Below are 26,177 nucleotides of genomic sequence, written 5' to 3'. Positions count from 1 at the left end.
TGATTATTAAATGCTCCTACTCGGTTTTGAGGTTGGGTACCATGTATGAGACTGTGAATCCTCTAGATCGTGGGTAGAGAGCGAGGGTCCCCCACCCAACTCTCTCCCCCGGCTTCGTCTTCGCGATGGCTTGGCATGCGCACAAAAAAAGTGACCACCGTTCAAGACTCAAAGTGCGGACTTCTCACAAACTGCGAATCTCTCAAATTCCCAACACACTCAGACCTTTGAACAACCGTGGTCTGCACCAACCTTCAGAGAAAGATGTGAGAATCCCTGCATATCGCTGCGGAAATTGGTCTGCAGCATGCTGATTCTAAGGATGTACAGTGAACTCCGAGATTCGTCTTGATCAGAAGCCACAATGCCTTTCACCAAAGAGTTTGTCCACCTTCTGCCTTCGGAGTCTAGATCATCACTAACAAAGTCATTTGCAGAGTCAAGAACTCGCCGTACTTTTCGCGCTTCCAGACCAAGTACAAGCGTAGAAGAGCCGGAAAGGTATGTGTCTGACTGCGCCCTCGGTCGACGACTTTTGAGGCCAACCTCGCTGACTTTTCTCACTACTTGCAGACCGATTACTATGCTCGTAAGCGATTGATCGCCCAAGCCAAGAACAAGTACAACGCTCCCAAGTACCGAATGGTCGTGCGCTTCACCAACCGCGACATCATCTGCCAACTGATCACCGCCGAACTCTCGGGAGACAAGGTCTTTTGCGCCGCCTACGCACACGAGCTTAAGAGATATGGAATCCAAAACGGTCTGACCAACTGGTCCGCTGCCTACGCCACCGGTCTCCTCCTGGCCCGCCGTGCTCTCAAGAAGCTCAACCTGGACGAGGATTTCACCGGTGTTGAAGAGGCGGACGGTGAGTACAAGCTCACCGAAGCCGCCGAGGTTGACGGAGAGGAGCGCCGCCCATTCAAGTGCTTCCTCGACGTCGGTCTCCACCGAACCTCGACCGGTGCCCGTGTCTTTGGTGCCATGAAGGGTGCCTCCGACGGCGGTCTCTTCATCCCACACAACGAGAAGCGATTCCCCGGCTACGACCAGGAATCCAAGGAACTCGATGCCGACACCCTCCGCCGGTACATCTTCGGTGGCCACGTCGCCGAGTACATGGAGACCTTGGCCGACGATGACGAGGAGCGCTACAAGTCCCAATTCGTCAAGTACCTTGACAACGATGTCGAGGCCGATGGTCTGGAGGAGCTGTACAGCGAGGCCCACGCCGCCATCCGCGAGGACCCCTTCAAGAAGGATGACGACGAGGGTGAGAAGAAGGACAAGGCTCACTGGAAGGCAGAGGGCAAGAAGCACAAGGTCTCGAAGTTGTCCAAGGCTGAGAAGGAGAAGAGAATCCAGGAAAAGATTGCTGCTCTTGCACAATAGAGCCTTTCTATCTATCTGCCTGCTTACCCACCATCTGGTCGATGTCAATGGAGTCTCGGAGTGAGTTGATTACCATACTCGGGGGGGATATGACATGGAGAAACAATTGAGATTGGTTCAGCCTCAGCATAGTGAGCAGAAGAAAAGTTGTGTCCTTGTCCGGCCCATTCACAATGGCCCTGCCGTAGGCAAATCAAAAAAAAATTGCCGCCGCCAGAGTGATTGCATATGTTGATGAATCAAAGAATGATAACCAAAGAATTTTGACGTATTGGAACTTGTTCTACCTCTTCGTGTCAGATACTCCTGAGTGTAGAAATGTCATTTGCCATGACAGAGCCTCAGGCTATTTGGAGTGACCGCTGAGTAATGGCCGTTTGGCAACTCTGACATAAGATGCTGACTACCTAAACCGAGTCGCCTATGGAGTACCTAGAGTATGTAAGAGATACTGACTGTGTTTTACGAGGGACTCTCGTACTGCAGATCCCAGGCGAACTGCTGCCCTGGGTTGAGTCAGATGCAGGAAGTGTCATTGATGGAGATACTGGACAGTAGAAGTGGGCATATCAACTGTGCTTTACAAGGACACACAAACACCGTGTCGGCGAAACATCTCAATGCAAGCGATAAAAACCTTCACGGTCATACCACCGAGCAAGGGTTTTTATTGACTTCATGCCAGATAAAAGCCCGGTGTGATGATGGATCTCCAGTAACGAGTAATTGTGCGATGGAGCCACGGAGTGTTCTTCTGATGAGAGAATCATCGGCGGTGGCCACCATTTCAACTGAACTAACTGCTGCAGGGTAACTGGGTACTTCGTCCTATAGGGTACTCAGTACTTGTATCCAACTGTTGGGTGATTGATGACCGATGACCGCATCGTTGGGCCACACGGGCCTGATTCAAATTAATAGGCTGGTAGAGCTTCTGTACGGAGTACCCAGGTAAGGGAATCAATGGTGGTTTGCCCCTCTCACTCCCGCCCACAGGGCAAGTCAATGTGTCTAGACTCTCACACTGACTACAGCCACCCACGTTCTTCCATCATATCCCGGTCGCCATCATTACCACAGCCGAATGGAAACAAGTCTTGTTGAACCCCGCCGTCGCTCCATCGCTCCTCAGCTTCACACTGCACTCATGACTCTCCATCATGTCTTTGCTCCAGCCTGAATACATATTTCTGTGATCAGGGCCCGAGTTGAAATAATCTACGGCTGCATGCCGAATCTTTGCCGCAGCCATGGCGAGCACAGTCGGGCACAATCTCGACGTTGACTGGCTCTTGCATTCGAAGAAAGGTGAGCAGCCGAGCTTCGCTGCATCTCAGCGAGGCCTTCTACAACCCGACGGTGGTGCTGATGAAGTCCCAGAACTCTCGCAATCCTTGGGCGACAAGAACAACAAAAAAGACGAAGTGCGATCGCAATCTCCGCCTCAGATCAAATCGACCGAACCAACTCCGCCGTCCACACCTACCGATCACAAGCAGCCGAAAAAGGCGCAAAGAGATGCAGACTCTGTAGCTGCACCTCAGAAACCTGTGTCGACGCCGAACGGCACGACTGGTACCGCACAGGCGAATGCGACAAAGGCTGGAGGTGCGCAGACTCAGCCGAAGAGCCAGCCGCAGAATGCACGACCTACACTGCCCAAGGGACAAAGTGCCGAGGACAAGAAGAACTTGAAGACCAATACACCCAATGGCAAAAGAGATGGCAGACGCAGCTCATGGATCTCGAGTATCAGTTCGAAATTCTCCTCGTCGACCTCTCCTACACCCTCCCGCCAGTCGAGCATGGACGACAGACAAGGCCTTCACAAACCCGACGTGCCATCGCCACAGCCCAGCCCAAAGGTGGAGTTGTCGAATCCTTTCAACAAGAAGGAATCAGTCAAAGACGGACACAGCGATACCGCGAAAGAGGAAAAACCGACCCCAGTTGTACATGCTGGCCCACGTCGACCGTCGGTTCTGGTTGCCGCGGGCAAGGAAACGAAACTGGAGCACCCAGGCTTCCTCTCGAGCGCTTTACGGAGACTCTCATCGTCTTCCAATGCGACCATGGGCAAAGGTGGTGGTGCATCCGGGGCGATCTGTCCGAGGAGGGTCATGAACATTGACCAAAATCGACAGCGAATCAAGATCAACGAATTCGATCAGGCCAAACTCAAACGAGTGGCTTTTTGTGTTGATGTCGAGATTGCCGGGTTTTCTGCATCAGCCGACGAGGAGCCTGACAAGTTCAGCCGTCCTACCACGTCGAACATGCAGAAACAAAGCCTCACCACAGAAAAGGAGTCCACCAACAAAAAAGACGTCAAGGATGCAAAAGTGAAGGACATAGGGGAGGGTGCTGCTCTGAAAAACCCGGCGGCCGCCACGGAAGCAAAGGAGGAAAAGCCAGCAGTCAAGCCTGAGCCGACGCCTGAAGAATCCAAAGACAAACAAGATGTCAAAGTTTCATTGAGTGAGGCCACCACCACATCTCCGGAGAACCAACCTCCGCCTACGACAACAAGGAAAAAGGAAAAGAAGAAACGGTCCGAAGCCGAACGAAAAGAACGAAAGGAGAAAAAACGGCGGCATGCAGAGGCCAACGGACTCGTACCGCTCGAGTTGACCAGAGATGATGATGATTCGGATTCAAACTCCAGCAACACTCCCCCAGGCGCTTCAACTCCGAGACGACCAATGGACGGGCCCACGATAGACCCTCTACGAATCTACAAACGATGTTGTCAACTCCGCGAGACCTCCATCCTTCCTCAGATGAAAGAGCAGATTACGAAACCATCAGCGACCCTGGCAGAAGCACCTGGAACAGTGGCGGTAATGGATCTGACCGGATTCCAAATGTCGTTACAAGACATCAACACGTTGGGCGACTGGCTCGCCATCGTGCCCGTTCGAAAATTGATCCTGGAAAATTGTGGCTTGACGGACGAGGGAGTTAGAGTGATTCTATCTGGACTCTCAAGCTGCAAATCTATAGAGCAAGCTCGGCAAAACAGAAAACTCCCCAAAAGATATACCGGAAAACGTGGTATGGAACAGATGGGTGTCATTGAAAAATTGTCGTTGAAAGATAATCCTGCCATCACCAACCTGGGTTGGAAGCATATAGGACTTTTCCTCCACATGTCGACATCTCTCAAGGCGATTGATCTTTCTGGGTTACAATTTCCGAAGTCAGGCGATCTATCGAGGACACCCTCGGGCAACAGTTCAGTCAGTAATGCCGACACAAATTCCAAGATGGTCGATTTGGGTACTCTGATCATCCACGCACTGACGGTACGATTGGGCGACAAACTGGAGGAACTTATACTCGGCCGGTGTGGACTCTCCACCAAAAACATCCAAGACATTGTTGAATGTGCTATGAAATGCAAGATCCGTCGCCTCGGACTGGCCGACAACAACGTCACCGAAGAAGCATTGGCACATCTCGTTCGCTATGTCAAGTCTGGTAGCTGTGAAGGTCTAGACCTCGGTGGGAATGACTTGCGAGGTATTGCACATACATTGGCAGAAGTTGCCACTGACACATGCCCCCTGTTCGCTATTAGTCTTTCGGCTTGTAACCTGACACCGACCGACCTCAGCGCGATCTTGATTCCATTTGGCAAACTCACGAACCTCAAATTTATGGATTTGTCACAGAACAAGGCGTTGTTTTCCGGGGGACCGAATGCTGTACCAGTTTTGCGGAAGTTCCTGCCCAGACTGACGGAGCTCAGACGCATCCACTTGTCTGATGTAGACCTAACTCCCGATCAAGTGGTGGCGCTGTCTGAGATTCTACCCGACTGTCCGAACATGATGCATATTAGTATCTTGGACAATGCGCCTCTATTGCATGCCATGAACTCCAAAGAGGAAGGTGCTCAAGAAGAAGCTTGCGCTTTCTTTGCGGCGTTGATGACAGCAGTGAGAGTGTCAGAGACCATATGTGCGGTGGAGATTGAAGTTCCTGGTGCCGACAGTAGTGAAGTTGTCAAGGCATTGGCGTCACAGGTTGTGGCATACAGTCTTCGGAACATGGAACGGACAACTCTCGATGACATGGGTATCCATGCCGCCAACACAAATGACAAGGATGCTCCTGAAGTGCTTCTTCACCTTGTCGGACACATGGACGGATACTCTGACAATCACGATAATGATGAGCCGGCTCCTGACGAAGATTATCTGATCGCGTCGACGGGTATAGTCAAAGCCTTGGACGTTTGTCTGACGAGCAAAGATGGTACCAGCCGGGCACATTCAAGGAATATCAGTCCGAGTGTCAGTGGCACAGCAACACCGAGACAAGGTGCGACCCATGGTGTCAAACCGCGGGACGTCAGTTTGCAGCTTTGCGACAGTGCAAGGAAGATTCGAATGAGATTACGGCCGGTCCTGATCAGGGAAGATCGTGCTGGGAATGACTACAACTACCGTAAGTTTGTTTTCGGGGTCGTCTTCTATATTAAAATGTGCTAAAACTGTCACAGGCCGTCTTTTCAACCTCGATCAAACCTTGCAGCGTATGATTGAAAGATTCGAGGACGAATACCCAGAAACCAAAGCTACAGATCCAGGACTCGTGTCTGCCAGTGGCTCGCCCTCTCCAGGTCCTTCGACGGCCGATCCTTCGATGCTCTCGGCGTCTGTCGATTCCGATGGATTGACCAAGATGACTTCGGCAGATGAATACTTCCCCACCCAAAACGACGAGCAGGATTCGTCTCGGCCCATCAAATTATCTCGCACCACCTCAGAAACCTCTCTGGCTGCCAAAGCGTTCACGGATGAAGAAGGTCGGATGCACCGTTTGGGACAGAGTATTCGCCGAGAAGTGCTCAAACCCACGGGCATGGAGGATAACCTCCACGGTACGAGCAATGGTGATCATCCGGAACCTCCCCATATAGCGGCTCTCCGGGCGAAACTCGAAGCACTCAGCGGAGAGGATATAAGGGCAAAAGTACAAAGGGATGGTGCGGATGAGGTACTCAGAGAGATTGGTTTGAACGCTGAGGAGTTGTTGGCCCTGAGAGATACAGACCCAGAAGGGTTTGAAACTTTTCGAAAGTCTCAGATGGCTGCAGCCATCAACAGTGGTCTTGTCGATGTTTGAGTCTTTTTTTTTTCTTTTTTTGCTTCTTTTGCTGTTTTCTTTCAGCCAAAGGAGGAGGAGGAGGAGGAGGAGGAGGAACAACGAACGGAATGGCTTTGGGCGTGCGTGTGCATGTTGTGCGTTCTGAGCGAATTTTCTTGATTGACCAGGAAATGGCAATTGTGTATTGTTTTTTTCTTTCTTTTCGAGTGTCTCTTATTTGATACCAGGTTGAGATTGTACTGGAAATGATGATGTTAATGATGTCTTTTTGTATCGTACCTAGTGTACCGAATATACAGAGTACCTTGTTGTTCAATCAAACCGTCGAGGATGAGTATATATATATTTAGTTGGAAGATTTCCCAATACAAAAAGGCAGGATTTTCGGCATAAATTGGTCGAAGATGCTACTTGCGTATGCGAAGGTGTCTGGGATAGATTTCCCATGCGAGAACAGGTGTCCGAAGATATTTTTTTTATGTATGTTTATTTCATGGATATTTGACGATTGATGTTTGGTGATCCTCCAAGGTGGTGGTGGTGTATAGTCCAGTTCCCCGGGTACATACTCGGTACGGTGTCATGTACAACAAACGGAGAGAAAGTCACCCGTTTCCCGACACCACGATGACCAAGAAGAGAGATTTCGAATGGAACCGTATGTTATCCTTGATCCTTTGGCCACAACGTTCCGAAAGTACATTACGGACATTGATCCGTGGTGATGCTCTGTAATCGACGGGGTGAGATTACTTGTGCTGAAGTGGAAAATGTGGATTCCCCTCCGCGGGCGTCCACGGAGGGGGGGGGGGGAGTGGGCAAACCGGACCACGGATCTCTCTCTCTGGGATCTTGACGACTCTCGACAACCACAGCACTCTTACTTCTCCACGTAACAAAACACACACACTCTCTCTCTCACACGGCGAGGCCACGGTTCTTGGAATCGTGGTCGGGTCCAAAATGTATCTAGAGCCCGACCAGCTTTTTCAAAACCTGGTCAGGTTAATTGGTAAGCAAAAGGAATGGAACCATCAATGAATGGATTCATCGACCGGACCTTTCAGATTCACGATTGGCAAAACAAAAAAGAAAAAGAAAAACCACACTGATGAGGATGTATATATTTTGCTTTGTTTTCCTACCGCACTCACCCGATCAACCTACTGACAGACAAGAGATATTCGTGTACTTGACTTTCGGTCGAAAAGAAGGGACAAAACACCACCAGAGGTTTTACTTTGAATCCATCACCATCCAAACCCCCTCCTCCCCCCCACAAACAATACAAAGACATGTCTTCAACAAAACTCATCGTCGTCATCGGAGCCACGGGCACTCAAGGTGGTTCCGTCGTCGACACTTTTCTCTCCGAGTCTGGTTGGAGAGTTCGTGGCGTCACAAGAGATATCACCTCGGAGAAATCTCGAGCCCTGTCCTCGAAAGGTGTGGAAATGGTCGAGGCCAATCTGGACGACGTTTCTTCACTCGTCCGGGCCTTTGACGGGGCACAGGTCGTTTTCAGCGTCACCGACTTTTGGACCGGATTTCGTGATCCTTCTACCCTCCAAAAGCTCGAGCCCGGTCAATCTCTGATGGAATGGTCTCACGATTATGAATTACAACAAGGGAAGAATGTTTTCGAGGCAGCCGACAAGACCAAAAATCTCGAAAGATTGGTTTATTCTGCACTGTCAAATGTCACAAAGTGGTCGGGAGGGAAATACAAACACGTCTATCATTTTGACAGTGAGGCGAGGGCGGTCGAGTATGCAACGACAATCTATCCCGACCTCATGAAGCGAACCAGCATCATTCAGATCGGAATGTATCTGAGCAATACAACTTGGATGTCACATTATCAACCACACAAGGTGAGTTTGTGGACTTTCCACTCGGCACCTGACCAGCAAGCGGTCGTATACTGTCCGATGCTACCGTCACTGACTGTACATTCTCTAGAACTCTGATGGTATACATGTCTTGAGGACGAGAATCCCGGCGGATGCAAAGGTACCATTGATCGCCACGGATGAAGATACCGGTCCATTGACACTCGCCCTGGTCAAGGTCGAACCCGGTAAAAATCTATTGGCATTTCGTGAATTGATCACCCTCCAAGAATTTGTCACCGTCTGGGGTCGAGTCAACAGTGTCGAAACCAAATATGAGGTCACCGGCCCCGAAGAAATCTGGGTCGATATACCGGAATTGAGACAAGACATAGAAGAGTGTGCCGACTATATCGGTGAGTTCGGTTTCGACGGTGGTGATCCTACAGTGGTTCATCCAAAGGATGTGAGTATTATTTTTTTTTCTCCCCCTTTCTGCACAACCCATGCTCCTGCCACTACTGCTACTGACAATGACGATGACGCTGACGACCCTAGCTCGGTGTTCCCGTCAATTTGCCTACTGTGGAGGATTGGATCAAGAAACAAGATTGGAGTGCATTGTTGTAGAAGACCGGGATGTAGCCAGCCGAAGTGTCTAGTCTTGTTTCAGAATGAAGTAACAGACCGATATCAGAGACCACAAATCAAGATTGTTTGACCCATTTCAATCCGATCCGTTCTGTCCCGGACATTTTCAGGGTGACAATCACTTTGGCCTTGTTTACGGTTCGCAAAGCTCGAGTTTTGACGTCTTCATAACTCTCGCCTCCTTCCGGCACAAGTCTCACTCTCGATCCGTCGGAGAACAAGTTGAACATCACCCTTGTGAATTCGACCTGTGAAAATTTCTTGCCCGGGCATACTCTAGGTCCTGAATTCCAAGGGACGAATGATCCGGGGAAAGGTTGAAACATTGACGTCTCGTTTGACGAGTCGTCCGACGACACCACTATCCACCTATCAAGTCTCCATTCATCCGCGTCGTCGCCCCAATACTTGGGATGTCGGTGTAGACCCACAAAGTTGTGTGAGATGGTCGTGCGAGGTGGGACAATGTGAACTCGATCTTGAACAACGAGTTTTTGTCTACTGTCGGCCGTGTATCGTGGCATGACCGCGACCGGACCGTATAGTCGAACCGTTTCATACTGTTCCTCTCTTCCTGTCAGCATACGGGGACGAGGGGCTGTTTTTTTGTGGCTCGAGATTCTGGAACTGGAGCAGAAAAACATACCATCAAGGCCAAAACTCTCTTGAGTCTGGGAAATATATCTTCATAGTAGGACAGTCCAGTGTCGTCGGCCTTGCGAACGGCGTCGATCTCTTCTGCTATCCAAGTTTGCCATTCGGGGCACGCGGCCAAGAGAGTGATGGCGAAATGGAGGGTTGCTGCGGTGGTGTCGTGTCCTGCCAGATTGTAAATGAACAAATTCCCGTACACCTCTTCGTCCGACAATCCCGCTCCCGCGATTGACCCTTCGGAGGCTCGAATCATCTCACTCAACAGGTTGTGTCTCGACAGGTCGCCTTGTTCAAAGGCCTGTTTTTCTCTCGATATCATCTCGCCCATGTAAAACTTGAACTCTTCGTAGGCCATGTTTAATTTCTTCATACCTCCAAACAAGGCCCACGGAGGGTATCCGACATTCTTGATCAACGACAACAAAATCACCTGGACAATGTCTCCCAACAACAACCGAAGGGATTCTCGGTACCCCAGTCTTTTGGGACCGAGATTGTCTTGTTGGTCTTCATCGTCGGTGGGTGGCAACGTGTCGTCCACAAAGGTGCTCTGAACTCCGAACCCGGCTCCACACAGGACGTTCAATGCCAACGCGTGTACATCTCTCTGTGTACTTCTGACCGTGCCCTGCTTGGACCACACGGCCAACATCTGGTCGGCCTGTTCCCCCGCCTCTCTCCACACCAGAGCACTGTTTTGTTCGTTGAAAGGAGGGACCGTGACTTTGCGGTGACGATCCCAGACTTTACCGTTGACCGTGTCCAGGTTGGGGCCGTAAATGTCCAACATTCCGTACATGGCCGGGTTCTTGATGAAATCGTTCCTCCTCTTCATCACTTCTTCCGTCGCCGGAGGGTCGGCGAGGACGAGTTCAAGCTCGCCCGGTCCGACGATGATGAAGGCGTCTCCGTATCTGGCGTGGTCCCGATACTTGAACGGAAAGGTCCATCCGACGTCACCTCGAAGAGCCCAGTCCCCAAGACCAAACGGTAATTTGGAAAGGATCGGAATCAAGAGGTCCTTAAATGTCATCCACAGTGGTCCTGGCGGATTGATGGGTGTGAAGACGATGGGGAGACCCGTTCTCTTCGCTTCATTGTAGTTTTGCACGAACCGAACGACGGACCATGAAAAGTATCCCATCACCACCGAGGACATCACCAAAAGGAGCATGGTGATTGGTTACGATGATGGTTGAAGAGCGTTGTGGACAAGCATGAAATTCCAAGGGGCTTTTTCTGGTATCTCAAAAAAGTAATCGACTCGAGTGGTGAGATTGGGATTGACCTTCTCATAATACTCCCGGTTTGTGGGAGGCCTGAAGTCGCCGGGTTGAAATATTTCCCCCTGAAACCGAAAGAGTGTCACAAGAGTACAAAGCATAGGCATATGTAGTCACAATCTAGTCACTATTGGTGAGGACAGCAATGGTGACATGGCAAAACGGTCACCCTCTTCATCCCTCAGGATTCTTACCTTGTGCTAATCCATTCGTGGTGTCAAATGAGCGAATCCAGGGACGAATTGGTAACAACGTAACACGAGCCGACCATGATCACGGGCATTTCCACCACTCAACCCGATTTCCCCAGTCTTCAAGTGAACGTAACTTCTTATAAAGAGTATAAAGAAACATAAATTCACCTAGATCACAGAGCAAGGCCTACAGAAATGACATCTTGTTGGAAAAAAAGGATAGAAATAGACTTGTAATCCGTTACACTTTACATATGACACCTCCATTGATGTTGAACTGTGCTATTTCAACAACAAAACCCCATCTCTTTTACGGCATCCGTACACCCGTAATCTCCTGCAACTGCTCGATCAGTCTATCTTGAAGGGCTTCATCGTCCGCCTGTGCCTTTGGCGACCTCACTCGACTGCCGAACCAATATTTCCCCGAGACACCGTCCGGGGGTCCCTCGGCCAACAAGACGTAGGTCTCGACGGCGGCGTCGATGTCCCCGGAAGCATGACCGCCTCCCATCTTCGTGGGCACCCAACCCGGATCGAGTGAGTTGCTCTGCACGCCACCGCCGGCCCACCTCCTCGCGAACGCGGCCGCGAGCATCACGTTGTGCAACTTTGTGTCGGCGTAGGCTTGGGAGTCGGAAAATCGACGTTCCCCACGGCGCCGCCACGTCAAGTCCTCCAGGGAAGGATCGCCGCCGTTGTGCAGACCCGACGAGACGTACACGAGTCGTTTCGGGGTCGGGTTGATCAGGCAGGTGAGGATGTAAGGGGACACGGTATTGACCGCGAAGATGCCGGGCCAGCCTTGTTTTGTCTTTCCGTACGGCCCCGTGTAGACGCCCGCGTTGTGGACGACGGCGTCAAAGGCCCCGAGCGTGTTCGCGTCCCTCGCCAGTTTCTCGGTCTGCGAGACGTCGGACAGGTCCGCGACGAGGCAGGTTTCGGCTTCGGGACAGGCAGCTCTCGCGTCCCGGGCACGTTGGTCGTTCCTCGCGTGCAGGACGACCGAATGGCCTCGCTTGACCAGGGCCCGCGCCGTCAGGGAACCGAGCCCGTCGGAAGAACCTGTGATCAGTATCCGACCCATCTCGAGAGGGGTGAGGCGAGGCAATGTAAATTACAAACAAGCACGGGAACTTTGGGAACCAATACAAACCGTAACAAAGCAAGAAAAAGCTCGAGGGCTTCAAGTCGTCTCGACTTTTGGTCAACAACCGTCCCGTGGTTCTACGGAGTTGGTTGGATTCCTCCGTGACTGTGACCTCGATATTAATGCTCGGATGTTTGTTACGGGAGTAATTGGGGCGCAGTCGAGAGTTGGATCCATCCTCAGGTGTTTACACTCCACAGTATGAACATTTTTTACGGGGGAGTTGATTCACCTGTATGGCACCTACGTTCACCGTCCAGATCTACAGTTGATGTCGTTATCAAATCATAAAGTCGATGACCAAGAGATGACTTGTCTCCAGACAGTACAACTGTGCACAGAAGTTGTCGAGTGCTTTGAGCGGCCAAAATGACTGGCAGTAGAAACAGCTGCCGAAACAGGCGATCCAAAATAGTGTAGGTGACGCCTTTCCCGCCCCCAATCTTTTCAGCCGGTAATATAATAATAACCTCAATTTATCCACCAAATAAGCGGTCTACTTCTAGCCCAATTATTCTGGGACCTCTGGCGCAACGGTAGCGGTATGTATACACCGCGTAGGAGCACAACCATACGGTGTACTGATTGATGTTCCAGCGTTCGACTCCAGATCGAAAGGTTATCTGTTGTGAGCTTCTCTCTTGAACTGGTTATTCCAGACGATGTCTAACAATGTCACAGCAAATCAGGTGGGGTTCATTTCCTCTCACATATTTTTTTTTGGCGAGTTTCCTCGTGACATTAATCACGTGGGCGACTTTTACTGAAGGGATCAATCATCCGGGAAAGTCATGCTACAAAAAACAAAACCAAGATGCGAAAAAAATGGAAAAGTATCTTGGAACAAAATATTAATCCTTGAACAAGGGTTATTTTTTCATTCATTCATCATCCCCAAAATCAATCCCTCTTTAATCAACGCCAGACCTGGAAAGTAGCAGGTCTTCTTGGTGTCTCTCTCGTGTGCATCCATTGTGCACAGGCAAAAACTACTACTTATTGGCATAAGTAGTGAATGCCTTTGGAGAGAACCTCTTGCAAAAAAACAAAAACACCAATCCCCTGTTCCGTAACAATTCAAATCATAACATCCAGTTCTGTTCTGTGGTTGTCTCATTTCATTCATGCTTTGTCCCATTCCAGTTCCATTTCGGTTTCCATTTCAAAAGTTTTTTCAAAAAAATGCCCGCATAAACATGAGTGATTTCATATCATCCGTGAGTCCATAAACATCAAACCAGGATCCCGTAATCGTGACCCATACGCCATAACTCATGACCAGCAAGAAAATCATAATATACATTGACAGCGGTGGATGGTACTGACACCAACACTCAAGGGGACATGTAACCCTCGAACTCGGCACTAAAACCCACACCGTTGGTCAATGCGACTTGCAAGAATTTGCCATCACCTTCGTTCTCTTTGTCACTGTCATCCAAGCCGTATTTGGCGGAGAATTCAGCGACGCGAGGACTTGCGAGCCAAGCGGTGACACTGCCGACAGACGAGATCGAAGACATGTTTCTCGTATGTTGGGGTGCACTCTTCTCGCCTTCAATCTTGGCCTTTGGCACTGGCAGAGGCTTGAGAGTCAACGAGAGAGGCTTTGGTGGTGCAGGCTCCTTGCCGAGCTTTCGTAGTGTCATGACAGCGTCTGAAGATTCTGCCTTCATGTGCTTGGGAGGTGGCTTTGGCTTCCTCTCCGGTCCCGACATGCAGCTCAACTTCTTCAAGGGCAGACAAGAAAGAGGTGCTTCGGCGGGCAGCGCCGGGAGAGGACCACTGGGTGGAGGTCCTAGAGGTTGCATGACCACGCTTCGTGGCAAGGCAGGCATGCTCTTCTGGCCCTTGACGTGACGAGTCTTCCGTGGAGGCTGGCCGATCCTGGGCACAGGGCCATCCATGGCAGAAGGTTGAAGGGTGGTGGTGGTAATTTTACCAATCGAACTATGGTCGGAGAGCTTCCGACGAGCAGCGGCATCAGGGTGTACTTGAGTGCCAAAGCAAGTGTCGAAATGAGAGTCGGCGACGACAGGCGACCTTTGAGGTCCTTCGGTTGTGGTTGATTGAGCGATCTGAGAATCAACAGAGAGCATCTTGTTGCTCCGCCAAGAAGAGACCCTGCCGACTCTCGACGAAGGACGAGACTTGTCCCCTTCAGAGCCTGGAGTCAAAGGATAATTGCACATGCTCTCGTACGCGGCACCTGGGGTAGTAGCAGGTGGTGATGGGAGGACGGCTGCAGCCTGTGCATCACTGAGAGGAGTCTTGGGGAAGAGGCTATAAGATACAGCTCGTCGGTGAAGTGCATCTGGAGAATGTTCCTTGGTACTATAATTATACGAGGTGTGGGACGAACTCCGGCTTCGTGTGCTCGAGGGTCGAGAAGGTGCAGGTGTGGCAGGTTGAACCGGCAAGTTTTGAAGATCATATCGATGACGAGCAGAGACCTTTCGGATATGTCCCGGTTCGGGGAGAGGAGCAACAGTGGAGATTGGTCTCGACTTGTAAGTGCCGGTGGTGCTGGAAGAATCGTTCTTCTGCACGAAAAGATCGTGGGGAATGATATCGTTGGTGTTTTCCAGCGAGGTCGTTCGCTTTGGGATGCTGATTGATTTCCTAGGTGTGGCCATGTACATGGACAATTCCCCGATATCATCCTGAGTAGGTGTTGACAGTCGCGATTGAGGTCCAACCGGGAGTGGAGGTTCATCAACACTGGTGAAGGACTCTGCACCATAAGACATGACAGAGCTGGTGAAGCTGGTATGGGTGGTTGAAATGGATTGACTGTCGGAGAAGGATGGTTTGCGAAGTTGGTCGAGGTCATTCAATGTGTGGATGGAAGAGTCGGTGGTTGAGCGTGAGATCTGTCGAGAGGGATTACGGAGTGGTAGGGGAGGAAGGTCATTGGGTGAAGTTGGTGATGATGACTTAGGCAGACTGGGAAGGCTCCTTTGTGCCTTGAGGGAACGACGCTCTGGAAGCATCTGATCTTCATGTTTAGAATCAGGACGATACTCGAGACCACCGAGTTCTGCAATCTCCTTGCGAACGACCTGAAGCCAATCCTTGAAAGATCTGGCGTCATCAAAAACGAGGAAAAGATCGGTGACAATCCTCTTGTTATCGGCGTGCTTGAATGACCACTTGGACCAGGAGCCCTTATTACCAGCGGCACCGTGGTCCGAAGCACCATCATGAGAAATTTGAAGCACCCAGTGTTTACCTGGGATGGCATCACTCGCAAAGGCCACCGAGCCAGGTCCGAGTTCCAGGATCTTCTCTGGGAGACGGTCGTTCAACCCATCGGCAGAATACTGCAAGACGTAACCGCTCGTGGTCAGGACGAAAAGCTTCTGGCTGAGAGAGCAGATGCTGGCTCCGGACCAGTTTCGTTTGTGCAGAGTACCATCTGCCGGGAACTTGTCCAAGCTCGACCGTGACGGGGTCTCACTTGAAACACTGTTCCGTCGAGGGTGGCCATTTCGGAAGAGAGTGTCTGTGAATGACGATGGGATGTCGAGGAACTCTTGCTTCCTTGCCTGGGAGTATGCATGGAACAAGGGAGGAGGGTCGGCGGCGACATTCCTAGACGGTTGTCTAAGAGGCCCCTTGGACCATGTGGTACTGCGAGATCTCTTTGTGTGCTCCAAGGGTGCTACACTTGGGTGAGGAGGAAAGGTCTCGACATACTGTCTGGGGACCTTGTCTTGCGACTTGGCCCTACTGAAGAAGGATCTGAGGCGAGACTTTGCACTTCGTTCCGAGGGATACCAGCCTGACTGTTCCACAACCGGCGACGGTAGACGGGGAAAAGATGCTGTGGTAGACATGACGGAGGGGGGTGAATGAGAGAAAGTGACCTCAGACCAAAACGTAGTGAGGATCGAATGCCCCTCATATAAGTCACGACAGAAACATGTCCAACGCGTCGGGATGAGATGTGGTGGCTAGGGAGTAGACAGCGAGGGCTGAAGTGAGGGATGATGATTGGGGGAGGTTGTTTTCCACCCTTGGAGCGATCTTTGTTTGTTTTTGACTCCTGCTATGCACCGACTTCAGGAATGACAGAATGAAAGATCCCAGATGGTAGGGGAGACAGAAGAGACTAGACCTGATCAGTGCGGCAAACGGGAACCCAGGATGGTTGTGTGTTGCTGAAAACCAAGGGAAAAGGCCGATCTCTTAAAAACAAAAGGTGAAGCCAAGGTAGAGCTAAAGACTCCATGTGGCATGAGCTTTTAGACAGCACGGACGGAACACGAAAAAGTCGTGGTATGGGTATGTGCACGGAACGATGGCAGAATGAGAGGAGGAGACTCTCGAGCGCTCTGGGCTTGACACGGGTCTGATGGCAGGCATGGCGTCACATTGACAGGGAGCGAGATTGAAGTTCGACAGACGCCAGTGATGTATGTTGAAAGAGACAGTTGGTAGTGGTAGAAGAAGAAGAAGACGGGTTAGAATGGAGTGACATGTACTCTCTTGCTCCCAGATAGTAAGAGAGTTGATGTCAAGAGGTTTTGAAGTGCATAAGGATGTAAACTAGGTAAGGGTTTGGCAGGGATACCGGTAGTGGTTGCAGTAGAGGGATGCATGGAACAAGTCGAAAAGGGAAGAGACTGTACTGGCAAGAAGACTGAATTGGTGTGGTGGATCCCATCAACATGCAAGCGACGGAAGGCAAGGGAGCTGAATCAGGCCATGGTGGGAGGAATCCTCCAAGAGATGACACTTGCAGAGACGGTCCTCCGTAGGTGTACTGTATGTAAGAGGGAAAGAAAGTGTATGGACAGAAAGAAAATAGTGTTGGTGGCGATGCGGACGGGGAAGCAAAAGTGACAGGCCTGGACCGCATACACCAAGATGGAAGAGGTTTGGTCTTGAATTTTTGTTCTCGGGCTGGATTGATTCGGATCGGGAGATCGTGATGGAGAATTTAGATGAATACATGGAGATATGAAGAGTTGCAGTGCAAGAAAGCGAGAGAGGCTTGAAGAAATGGTCTATGCTTTGTGGTGTCAAGAGCGTAAAGAGGAGATGGCAACAAAAAGAGGCTGTTGATACGAGTGCTGAAACACCACATAACGGAGCACAAACACGTAGGTGGATGAAGCCCATGTCAACAAAAACTGTCGAAGAATTATGGGGACGGTAAATGGGGGGGGCAGTGAGTTGTCTGGGTGTCTGCTGGATGTCTGGGTGTCTGGGTGTCTGGATGTTTTGGGTGAGACGTCAATAAACAGACAGACGTCAAAACTCGGGAAAACCTCCCTTTGATCCATATGCCACCATTAAGTTGAAGATTATGGCTCTTGTAGGGGTTGGGAATTGTAGTGGTTGGTACAATCCTGTAACTACAGATAAGACAGACCCTGAAGAATCTTGAGTGGTTACAAAGAAACCCTACCTTCGTTTACCCTTAACCCTGGGTATTGAACAAAAGACCCTGTGATGGAATTGTATGTAGATCAGGGTAAACCCTCAACGGCTGTTCCCTCTGGGGAAGGGTCACCAGTAAATACCTTTTGAGAGCCCTACATAAACCCTGGGATCATGATCGATGGTACTCGGTATCACGAATGTCATTGATCAAGCCACCTCTTTGCTCTGTCTTGTAAGGAGAAGGAGTATGGAGTACCATATTCATGCAAACGCGTAAGTGGCTCTCCTCCGGCCTCTCCCTACAGTATAGCACAGTAGTCATGTTCGAGGTTTAGGCACCACCCATGGGTCACTGTAGAGGGCAAAACCTCGTGTATACCTACCTCCAGGACTCCGTAAGTAAGAACGACAGCCAGAACGACAGAACGCGTCTACTGTAACTCCCGTATAGGTCCATGTCATGCCGGAGAATACTAACCTATTTTGTAGCTTGAATATTCCCCATCTCTTCTGTCTCTTTACAGTGGGGTCTGACTTTTTCTCGTCTTCAAACGGAACCTTTTGACGGGGTTGTTTTCTCTCGCGTATCTGACACCTGCAGTAGCATACATACAATTCCCTAACTCGAGCCTTCCGAAGAAATCTACCACAAAGTCGGATAACTTTGTGAGTGGTACTTGGTACTCGCACTCTTATTATTACCTCATAATCCGTACCTAGATCAATCCGTACGGCTATCAAAGGTCTGTTGGTTCGCTTCGATAACCCAGCCATTCCATTCATAGCATTTCCTTACCCTAGCTATGGTTTGACCGGGTGCAAGGTTGACTTTTCCACTTGCCTGATTCATTTGTCGCTTCTGTAAGAATCGAATGATCCGTCCCGATTCATCACCCTGGTCACTTGTTATTACTACAACCATCCAGATCTGTCTGGCGGAATATGTTTTCCCAACCTCTTCATATCTGGGCCAGACTCTAAAGTGCCGCGTACTCCGTGCTCGCTCCGCCTTGAAGAAATCTCGGGTTCCCATCCTTTCATGCAGCCAAGGCAAAAGGCATCTATCTTTCAATCCTTCAAAAATAAAATCCCACTCGGCCGTCTCTTTTCGATCAGTACGCGGTACTGAGTCCAAAGAAGAACACGGCAATTCTCCATTCATCTGTTGTCACCTTATGCATTCGTTCTCGGTCTCGCCTCCGATCATTCACATGCATTCTTCCTCTGTAGGGAGTAAATTCTGTGCGTAGGCATGCATATCTTGTGCACAACACTACCAAGTCCTTCCCTACCCCTCCCTTCCTCCTCACGACATGATTGTTAATTGTACTCGCCAAGTATCCAAGTGCTGAGCGTGGAGTACCATGTACAGTAGAGTATTCCCAGAACCATCATTGTCTCTTAATCCATGACCCTGCCCAGTCTTTTACTCATACTCCATAAATATAGACCCTTGCAACATGAGTGAGAGTCCCTGGAGTCCCTGAAAGTCGCCGGGTCTTGAAATCCCAGGGTTTCAGGGTATGGGAGTTTCTACACTTTCCCATCATACTCGTACTCGTACCCTGTACCCTGTACCTCCTCCCGGACTGTACCTACATATACGAGTTACTCCACCCACCCACCCACCCACACCCTGTCCCCCTCTTGTTCCTTACATACAACACACACACCCCTCCCCATCCCCTCCCGTCCCTGTCTCCCCTGTAAAGATGGCAGGTAAAGGTTTTGTTACCTATAGATCTCACACACACACACACACTTCAATGACATGTCCTTGCTTACATCCTTGCCCCTCTTGACCCCTTGTCTCCCTGCGTCTAAGCCCTGGCAAAGGCCCTCCTGACCCTTATCAACCCTTAACCAAGACTACCTTTTCCACCCTTCGGACAGGTCAAGTCACAGAAAAACTGGTTCTTTCTTCAGACTATCAATTGACATTTTTTACGAGAACTCGTATCTATCATGACTTTATCTCATCTCGTAAAGGTTCCCCTGATCGTCAGGGTCACGGAGACTTCCATGTCTCGTCAAAGCTGAAAATGTCTGTTGACAACTCATGTCATTCGTTCTCGATACTCTTGATTGTGAAAAATAGAATCCCAGGTCATCCTTACTCGTTCGAATGAGTTCCTAGCTGATCAAGAATCACCCTTTAGTTTCCAGCTTCCTAGAACAGCCATCATATCATCTAGAAAACTCCTCAAGACGCCATCGCTATGCCATATGACTCAATCAAAAATCGAATCAATCAATCAATCAATCAATCAATCAGTTGGCTCATTATCATCATTCCTTTTTGTGTGCGCAGATGCAGAGGCAATCATCATCTCAACTCTTATCATGGAGCGGGAGATCCTTGAGATACGGCCAACCAATTTCCTCTTGGAGTTCCTCTGGTTCCCATCCCAAGATACGTCGATAACAACGAACTTGAGCTTGAAGACCGGAGATGATGGCGTACTCTTCACCCCACTCGTCGGTGCGTAGGCGGTAGGCGGTACGGATCATCTCACACACTTTCAAGGTTTGCGCGAACCAATGATCCCGGTCCAACCGACTCCGAAGATGATCATCCTTTTCCTGCTGCAAGAGATCGTTGTAGTGACGACGTTGTTCGAGGAATCGTGCCTCCATACCGGAACAATAATTGCGAATCTGTTCGGTAGCCGTACCCAATGCGTCCTCGTACATGGCGATGAGATTGGTATTTTCCTTTTGTTCGTGCTTGTAGAGTTCGACGAGGTGTTTTGCCTTGGCCAATTCACGTTGGACTTGTCTCATTTTGGCTCCTGTGACAAATTTTAAAAAAAAAATTAACTCTGACTGCGCCAGGACAAAGGATTGTCAGAGGTGACTCACTCTCAGCTTCTGGAATCTCTCCTCCATCGTCACCAGTAGGATTTGTGCGGTTCTATTGACATGTCAGGTTTGCGCAGGTGCGTGTCATGTCAAAAACAAACACATACAGCAACTTCTTCGGCAGTTCTCGTGATGGTGTTAACTTGTTCACGATTGCTCCTCAAAATCGCACCCAGCTCTTGAATCTGATTGTACAGATAATTCAAATCTTGCTGATGTCCGACGGGGAGGGTAGCCATGTAATTCGACGCCGCTCCTCCTGCGCCATTCCCATTTGCTGCGCTACTACCTGCGTGGCCACTGGTGGTGGGAGACATGTTATTGTTGCGAACTTGACCACCTGCGCCGCCCATGTTGGTCGTGTCGAGAGGAGGGAAGGCGTTGGACGTGGTGTTGTTTGTCATTTTCTTGGAGGTGTCTTCGGAGACGCAGACGGAGAGGGACGAGGAACGAGTGTGTATAGGCAGAACAGTCACCCAGTTATGGAGGATGTGTCCATCAATGTCCGACTCTTCTGACGATGATTATCTCTCCTCTTCTTCTTCTTTGGGACTCGCAGTGGTATGAGTATTGGTCCAATCTCGACGCCCTCTACCACTACCAGAGCCACCTCCAAACGTCTCCGGTTGGAGAGTTTGTGTCTCGGCGATTTGTAGCTAGATGTTCTCTGCTGCTTGACGTTTAAGATTGTGTGTATCTGCGAGGGCGTCGTTTTCTTTTTTGGTCACTGTCGTGGTGCTGAGTTGAGCCTGTGAATGTGAAACGACAAGTCAAGTGAGTTCCAAAGTCCCGAAGTTTCCCCATTGTTCATCTTCGGAACAATGATAGTCCGTGGACCGAGCTAAACTTCACTACGGGAGTGTGTACAGTTCATGTATCGCTTCAAAGATTCTTGTGTGTTTCTTATCAAACTCTCCATCGACCCATCCATCTCATGCTCGGCCGGTCGCAGCGATCGTCCCGTCAACGAACACGAATTTCCATCTGAGGCCTATAGCCTGAGGCTCTGATGGAATGCAAGGTTGCAATCCCGTTCAGAAAGGACTCGAAGAGTCTACCTGCTCCCTTGCCATGCGAAGATCAGATTCGCGATTGCGTAAACATCATTCACGGGAAGGAAACTTTCGCAGATCAGAAGGTGGCTGTGATTGGCCCGTATGCGATTAAATATGGGAAGTACTTGAGTCAGTTAGAGGGAGAAAATCTACTTTTCCTCGAGAGATTTGCACCTCATATCCCTGCCCCGAGGCTCTATGCGATGTGGCGTGGAAACGGTGATAACTCCGATCTTTTTATGGTCATGGACTTCATACCTGGTAAACCACTGAACGAATTATGGTCAACACTAGGAGATTTGGACAAGACCCAAATTGTCAACATACTGCGAGATATTTTTAAATCACTTCACTCTTTGCCATCACCAGGATTCTTTGGTAGTATCCATCATGGGCCGATCCCCTATCATTTATTTTGGGACGCAGATAATGACCCAGCGATTACTGGCCCATTCAACCATGGACGTGAGATGATCCTCGGCCTGGCGAGAAGATCGCGAGCAAATTCAGCGTCGAATGGAAAGTATTCATACTTGGCGGAATTCTTCGAGAGGCATATAGCCCCAGCGCTTGACGATTATTCACCTACCTTCTGTCATTCAGACGTGCAGCCAAAGAACATCATTGTCGACATGGCACAAGAAGATACTTTGCAGAGCAAAGCTTTTTCGATAACGATTATTGACTGGGAGATTGCTGGCTGGTATCCCAGCTACTGGGAGTATGCCGCTGCATTTTTGAGCTTCCAATGGGACGAAGATGACTGGCCAAACAGGGTAGAGGCCTTCATTCCTGTACGCGCTCCAGAGGCAGCAATGCTGAGGCTGGTCCATCAAGATCTATGGTTTTGAAGCGCTGTGTTTCAGGGATGCAGCTCACAGGTAGCACAAGATCCGACGTCTGACACTGCTTCCTTCCCACACCCTAGCTGAGACTCTTGCGAGACAGAACCCTGATTAGCGCGCGACTACTCACATTCTAACCCCTGCCTCAAAGTTCAGGTATGTAAAGTGCCAGTAAACAAGCGAGAAGTCCTTACTTTCAATGCTTGGCGCTTACTACAATCTATATAGTGCCCACGTCGAAACCGCCGACGCTCATACTGTTCTCACGTTACCTCAATCCTGCACAGAATCTAGTGGTCGCCAGTCAGAGGATGAAAGAAAATGCCTTTGGAAGTCTACAAAGTTGCATACAAGCTTGCCCTGGCCGATCCCGACATTCCAGGACCACGATACCACACCGTCCTCTTCGTTCGAACAAAAACCAATGGCGACGGCATCGTCCATCACGTGACTGGAGACATCGTTTCGGGCATGCAGTACCAGTCTAGACCGGCCAAAAGACCCGAAGACTCCCAGACGTTCCATAGCAAAGAGCTCCTTGGTGTGGTGGAGCCAACAGATTATCCCGGTGTGTTTGATCAAACGTGCCGGCAGCAGCCTCCACCACCGAGGCAGAAGAGGTTCAATCCGGCCACCCACAGAACAGAGCAGATGAAGCCAGACGGGTCATTTTACGAACAAGGTGAAATGAGATCTCCAATGGTCAAGTGTACGGAATGGACAGAAAGGCAGGCGATTCCCGCCCTGTTACAAAATGGCATAATCAAGCCGCGTTGAAAACGAAGTATCTCAAGGATAGGGCTGTTCGAGAGAGAAATGTGGACTGACTGTCCGCACATTGTTGGATTCATTTTGTCGGACGAAGTATGTATCGATGGTCCAGACCCATCATCACCATGGACCTCCCTGTGGACCTCATCGTTACGAATGTGAATTTCCAGGGGGCTTTGTCTGGTGACCAAAAGTTCCTCAATTTGCGTGATGCTCATGGACATAGCCTAGGACCCTTGAGCAGTTCTTGGGCCGTTACGCGCTCCTCTGGCAACCATGGAAGTATTCTTTTCAACGAATGGAAGGAACAATCTCAGGTTCTCGTTAGAAATTGTGATGATGGTATATTTTGGATTGATCTCATTTTTGGTTCCAAGGAGAATGTTATTAGACTTCAGATCTAAATAAATTAGCTCAGTTCTCTATCTTTAAGATCTCAGACAACGACATATATATATGTACAGACTAAGTACCGCAATACACTCATGTACAGTCCGCCCATTGTGAACACGAAGATGTCCATCAAGTCCATGATGAACCCACACCAGAACAGGTATACTACACCTTGTTCAATCTCTATCAATTGATAGGCGCACCTTGGTCTCGGTGCCTCCCAGGCCACTCATAATCCGGCTCAATGGGAATATTCTTTCTCAAATGATTCTTGTACGTCGGAGGGATTCTCCCCATCCTCTCCGCCCTCTCAGACACCGAAATACCACCCTCCTCGTTGTGGGCTTTCAACAGATCCTCAATCGCACTTCCCCATTTGACCAGCTGGTCCTCCATCCACGCCGTGTGCTGCAGCGTCAACGGCAACGGCATCCCATCCGGATCGAGTCCGATTGGGATCGTCATGACGGGGTATCCGGCCTGCGCTGCAATCTGGATGCCACCAGCTTTGACATCAAAGAAAAGCAAAGCGTCCAGGGTTTCGTCTCGAGATCCTTGGAGATTCTTGTCAGAGGGGCATTTCAATGCCGCATCAATGCCATTCTCGCGACACTGCGTCTGAATATGTTTCAACGCGGCACGATATGTCTCGTCCTTGATGCCTTTTGTCTCGACGCATTTGCGAAACAAGCGTTGACCGTCAGGAAAAGCCGGGAGGTCCCCTTCGTGTCCACCTTCGGAACCACGGTTCTCGTCGTTGAACCGCACCACGTCTTCGAGTGTCTTGATGGGCGTGTTCTTGAGTTTGCCCAGGTACTCGTTCATGAGGTAGTATGTCTGGACCTTGCTGACTGTGATCTCGGAAATTTCTGGTCGACTTTCACCATATCGTTCCCTAGTCAAGTCAGGCTTTGCGAAACACTCTCTACACTGCTGTATCTTACCAATCCCAGATGCCCTCTTCATCCAACCTCTCAACGGCACAGGGCATGTCGACCGGTATGATCTCCGCACCTGCCTCCCGGATCAGCTTCAGAGCCTTCTCTCCCACGGCCTTTTGCGGGTACGGTGCAACATCCCAGAAGCGTTTCATGGGAAGACCAAACCTCGCCCCTTTCAACGCATGTCGATCGACGAGGAAGTCACAGTAGCTCTTGGGTTGTCGTCTCTCGGAGACGACCGAGAACTTATCATCGGGGTCGGGACCGGCAATCACGTCCAGTGCTCGAGCCGCATCGGCTACGGTTCGTCCATACGGACCAATTGAGTCTTGAGTTTCGGAGATGGGAATGATTCCGCCACGAGAAGTGAGGCCGACGGTCGGCTTGATGGCAACCACACCGTTCACCATGCCCGGGCTGATGACGCTGCAGTCCGTCTCCGTTCCGAAAGCGAGCGGCACGATATTCGCCGAGACGGACACTGCACTGCCGGAACTGCTACCGTCTGAGGCTTGTCAGGAGAGAATATGTTTCTCGGGGATGGACCTGGGAAAGTTCTTACTGGGAGATCGATTCAGAAGATACGGGTTTCGACACTGTCCACCACGAGCCGAGTAACCCAAAGAGTAGATGCTACCTCTCATACCAGCCCATTCGTCCAGGTTCGTCTTGCCGAGGATAACGGCACCAGCTCGTCTCAGGAGATGAACGATGTGAGCGTCTTTTGGTACAACGCAACCGAGTAACACCCACGATCCGCCCGTCGTCTGCATTCGATCCGCCGTTGCCATGTTCTACGTTCAGGTAAGCATTGTCACCTGACAAATTCAAGAACAAGCGAACATCTTTGACCAAGACCGGGATTCCGTGTAGAGGTCCCCTGATTTTTCCCTTCTCCCTTTCCTCATCAAGAGCCCTTGCATGACCGAGGGCTTCGGGGTTGGTTTCGATCACGGCCTCGAGGTATGGATTAATCTTGACATTGTTAGGTGCCTTGATCGTATGACCAGCTGATAAGCGTGTCTGTTACCCTTTGGATTCTGTCCAGACAAAACTGGACATATTCAGCTGAGGATAGCGATCCCGAGGTGAAAAGGTGTTGTAGTTCATCGACCGAAATTTCGTAGAGGTTGTGACCATTACAAGATGGCAGAAGAAATATCTCCGGCATGTCATTTTGAGCTGTTGAGTGTGTCTCCGAGATCATAACAAAGTCATGGCTCTTTGTTCTGCCATGTTCAGCAACGGTATGTTGTTGTTGTTGAACAGCCATACCGAGCACCTATTCACGATGAGCGGTGTAACGACTTTTCCAGGCTAGCATCAGCGATGAAGTCCCTTACGGCTGAAGCAGGAATGAGTGGTACTTAGTAAAGACAGGAGATATCACACGATGAATTCCTACAGTGATTGAGAAAGGGCCGGATCTTGAACGATATCAATATCATGAACAGTCGTGGTAACACGGTCGGTGAAGATTACGCTCTGAAGATGAGAAAGAGGAGGTGGAATTCTCCGCCTTAAGCGAAGATGCGTATGACAAGTGGCTCGTCCCACTTATGAGGTGGCATATGTGAACAAGAAGTCCAATGTCTTTGTCGAACGTTCGATATTCGCTGGCCCAATACTCACCTGCTCGGCTCAA

General features: G+C 50.1%; 9 protein-coding genes across 10 annotated transcripts; 5 read left to right on the top strand and 4 right to left on the bottom strand.

The window, feature by feature from the left end:
• Positions 1-192: 192 nt before the first annotated feature.
• Positions 193-1,661, top strand: PV06_08569. Of its 2 annotated transcripts, XM_016409921.1 has the most exons (4): positions 193-266; positions 331-381; positions 438-501; positions 574-1,661. In XM_016409921.1, exons 2-4 carry the CDS (start codon positions 365-367, stop codon positions 1,393-1,395), a joined length of 903 nt encoding a protein of 300 aa, XP_016260229.1. In that variant the 5' UTR covers positions 193-266; positions 331-364; the 3' UTR covers positions 1,396-1,661. The 2 variants fall into 2 exon arrangements, with proteins under 2 accessions (XP_016260229.1, XP_016260228.1); XM_016409920.1 differs by having other exon boundaries at positions 193-381.
• Positions 1,662-2,380: 719 nt separating this feature from the next.
• Positions 2,381-6,601, top strand: PV06_08568 (uncharacterized protein). The gene is made up of 3 exons (XM_016409919.1): positions 2,381-2,703; positions 2,776-5,847; positions 5,903-6,601. The coding sequence occupies exons 1-3, from the start codon at positions 2,646-2,648 to the stop codon at positions 6,526-6,528; spliced, it is 3,756 nt and encodes a 1,251-aa protein (XP_016260227.1). The 5' UTR covers positions 2,381-2,645; the 3' UTR covers positions 6,529-6,601.
• Positions 6,602-7,805: 1,204 nt separating this feature from the next.
• On the top strand, positions 7,806-9,004 carry PV06_08567 (uncharacterized protein; the record flags this gene model as incomplete). Its single annotated transcript, XM_016409918.1, has 3 exons — positions 7,806-8,384; positions 8,473-8,808; positions 8,901-9,004. The coding sequence occupies 3 exons, from the start codon at positions 7,806-7,808 to the stop codon at positions 8,970-8,972; spliced, it is 987 nt and encodes a 328-aa protein (XP_016260226.1). The 3' UTR covers positions 8,973-9,004.
• Positions 9,005-11,276: 2,272 nt separating this feature from the next.
• On the bottom strand, positions 11,277-12,392 carry PV06_08566 (uncharacterized protein). The gene has a single exon (XM_016409917.1). It carries the CDS (start codon positions 12,209-12,211, stop codon positions 11,435-11,437), a length of 777 nt encoding a protein of 258 aa, XP_016260225.1. The 5' UTR covers positions 12,212-12,392; the 3' UTR covers positions 11,277-11,434.
• A 761-nt stretch (positions 12,393-13,153) lies between these two features.
• On the bottom strand, positions 13,154-16,489 carry PV06_08565 (uncharacterized protein). The gene has a single exon (XM_016409916.1). It carries the CDS (start codon positions 16,111-16,113, stop codon positions 13,609-13,611), a length of 2,505 nt encoding a protein of 834 aa, XP_016260224.1. The 5' UTR covers positions 16,114-16,489; the 3' UTR covers positions 13,154-13,608.
• Positions 16,490-19,911: 3,422 nt separating this feature from the next.
• Positions 19,912-21,268, bottom strand: PV06_08564 (uncharacterized protein). Its single transcript, XM_016409915.1, has 3 exons — positions 20,635-21,268; positions 20,528-20,579; positions 19,912-20,457 (listed from the first exon to the last, which is right to left on the bottom strand). Exons 1-3 carry the CDS (start codon positions 20,929-20,931, stop codon positions 19,997-19,999), a joined length of 810 nt encoding a protein of 269 aa, XP_016260223.1. The 5' UTR covers positions 20,932-21,268; the 3' UTR covers positions 19,912-19,996.
• Positions 21,269-21,536: 268 nt separating this feature from the next.
• PV06_08563 (uncharacterized protein) lies at positions 21,537-22,433 on the top strand (the record flags this gene model as incomplete). Its single annotated transcript, XM_016409914.1, has 1 exon — positions 21,537-22,433. One exon carries the CDS (start codon positions 21,537-21,539, stop codon positions 22,431-22,433), a length of 897 nt encoding a protein of 298 aa, XP_016260222.1.
• A 131-nt stretch (positions 22,434-22,564) lies between these two features.
• Positions 22,565-23,595, top strand: PV06_08562 (uncharacterized protein). The gene has a single exon (XM_016409913.1). The coding sequence runs from the start codon at positions 22,749-22,751 to the stop codon at positions 23,202-23,204; it is 456 nt and encodes a 151-aa protein (XP_016260221.1). The 5' UTR covers positions 22,565-22,748; the 3' UTR covers positions 23,205-23,595.
• A 182-nt stretch (positions 23,596-23,777) lies between these two features.
• On the bottom strand, positions 23,778-25,805 carry PV06_08561 (uncharacterized protein; the record flags this gene model as incomplete). Its single annotated transcript, XM_016409912.1, has 5 exons — positions 23,778-24,486; positions 24,536-25,037; positions 25,095-25,326; positions 25,376-25,507; positions 25,563-25,805. 5 exons carry the CDS (start codon positions 25,803-25,805, stop codon positions 23,778-23,780), a joined length of 1,818 nt encoding a protein of 605 aa, XP_016260220.1.
• Between the last annotated feature and the right edge of the window lie 372 nt (positions 25,806-26,177).

The sequence above is a fragment of the Exophiala oligosperma genome, assembly GCF_000835515.1.
Source record: "Exophiala oligosperma strain CBS 72588 unplaced genomic scaffold supercont1.8, whole genome shotgun sequence".
Classification (NCBI taxonomy): Eukaryota; Fungi; Ascomycota; class Eurotiomycetes; order Chaetothyriales; family Herpotrichiellaceae; genus Exophiala; species Exophiala oligosperma.
This window is presented reverse-complemented; position numbering and strand designations above follow the sequence as displayed.

Excerpts from the sequence above, each read along its gene's own strand:
- PV06_08566 (XM_016409917.1), bottom strand. The coding sequence starts at position 12,211 with ATGGGTCGGATACTGATCACAGGTTCTTCCGACGGGCTCGGTTCCCTG.
- PV06_08569 (XM_016409921.1), top strand. Across the intron at positions 502-573 it reads AGCGTAGAAGAGCCGGAAAG|ACCGATTACTATGCTCGTAA; the intron begins GTATGTGTCTGA and ends CACTACTTGCAG.
- PV06_08564 (XM_016409915.1), bottom strand. The coding sequence starts at position 20,931 with ATGACAAACAACACCACGTCCAACGCCTTCCCTCCTCTCGACACGACC. Across the intron at positions 20,580-20,634 it reads GAACTGCCGAAGAAGTTGCT|AACCGCACAAATCCTACTGG; the intron begins GTATGTGTTTGT and ends ACATGTCAATAG. Across the intron at positions 20,458-20,527 it reads AGAGATTCCAGAAGCTGAGA|GAGCCAAAATGAGACAAGTC; the intron begins GTGAGTCACCTC and ends AATTTGTCACAG.
- PV06_08562 (XM_016409913.1), top strand. The coding sequence starts at position 22,749 with ATGCCTTTGGAAGTCTACAAAGTTGCATACAAGCTTGCCCTGGCCGAT.
- PV06_08568 (XM_016409919.1), top strand. The coding sequence starts at position 2,646 with ATGGCGAGCACAGTCGGGCACAATCTCGACGTTGACTGGCTCTTGCAT. Across the intron at positions 2,704-2,775 it reads GCTCTTGCATTCGAAGAAAG|AACTCTCGCAATCCTTGGGC; the intron begins GTGAGCAGCCGA and ends ATGAAGTCCCAG. Across the intron at positions 5,848-5,902 it reads TGGGAATGACTACAACTACC|GCCGTCTTTTCAACCTCGAT; the intron begins GTAAGTTTGTTT and ends AAACTGTCACAG.
- PV06_08565 (XM_016409916.1), bottom strand. The coding sequence starts at position 16,113 with ATGTCTACCACAGCATCTTTTCCCCGTCTACCGTCGCCGGTTGTGGAA.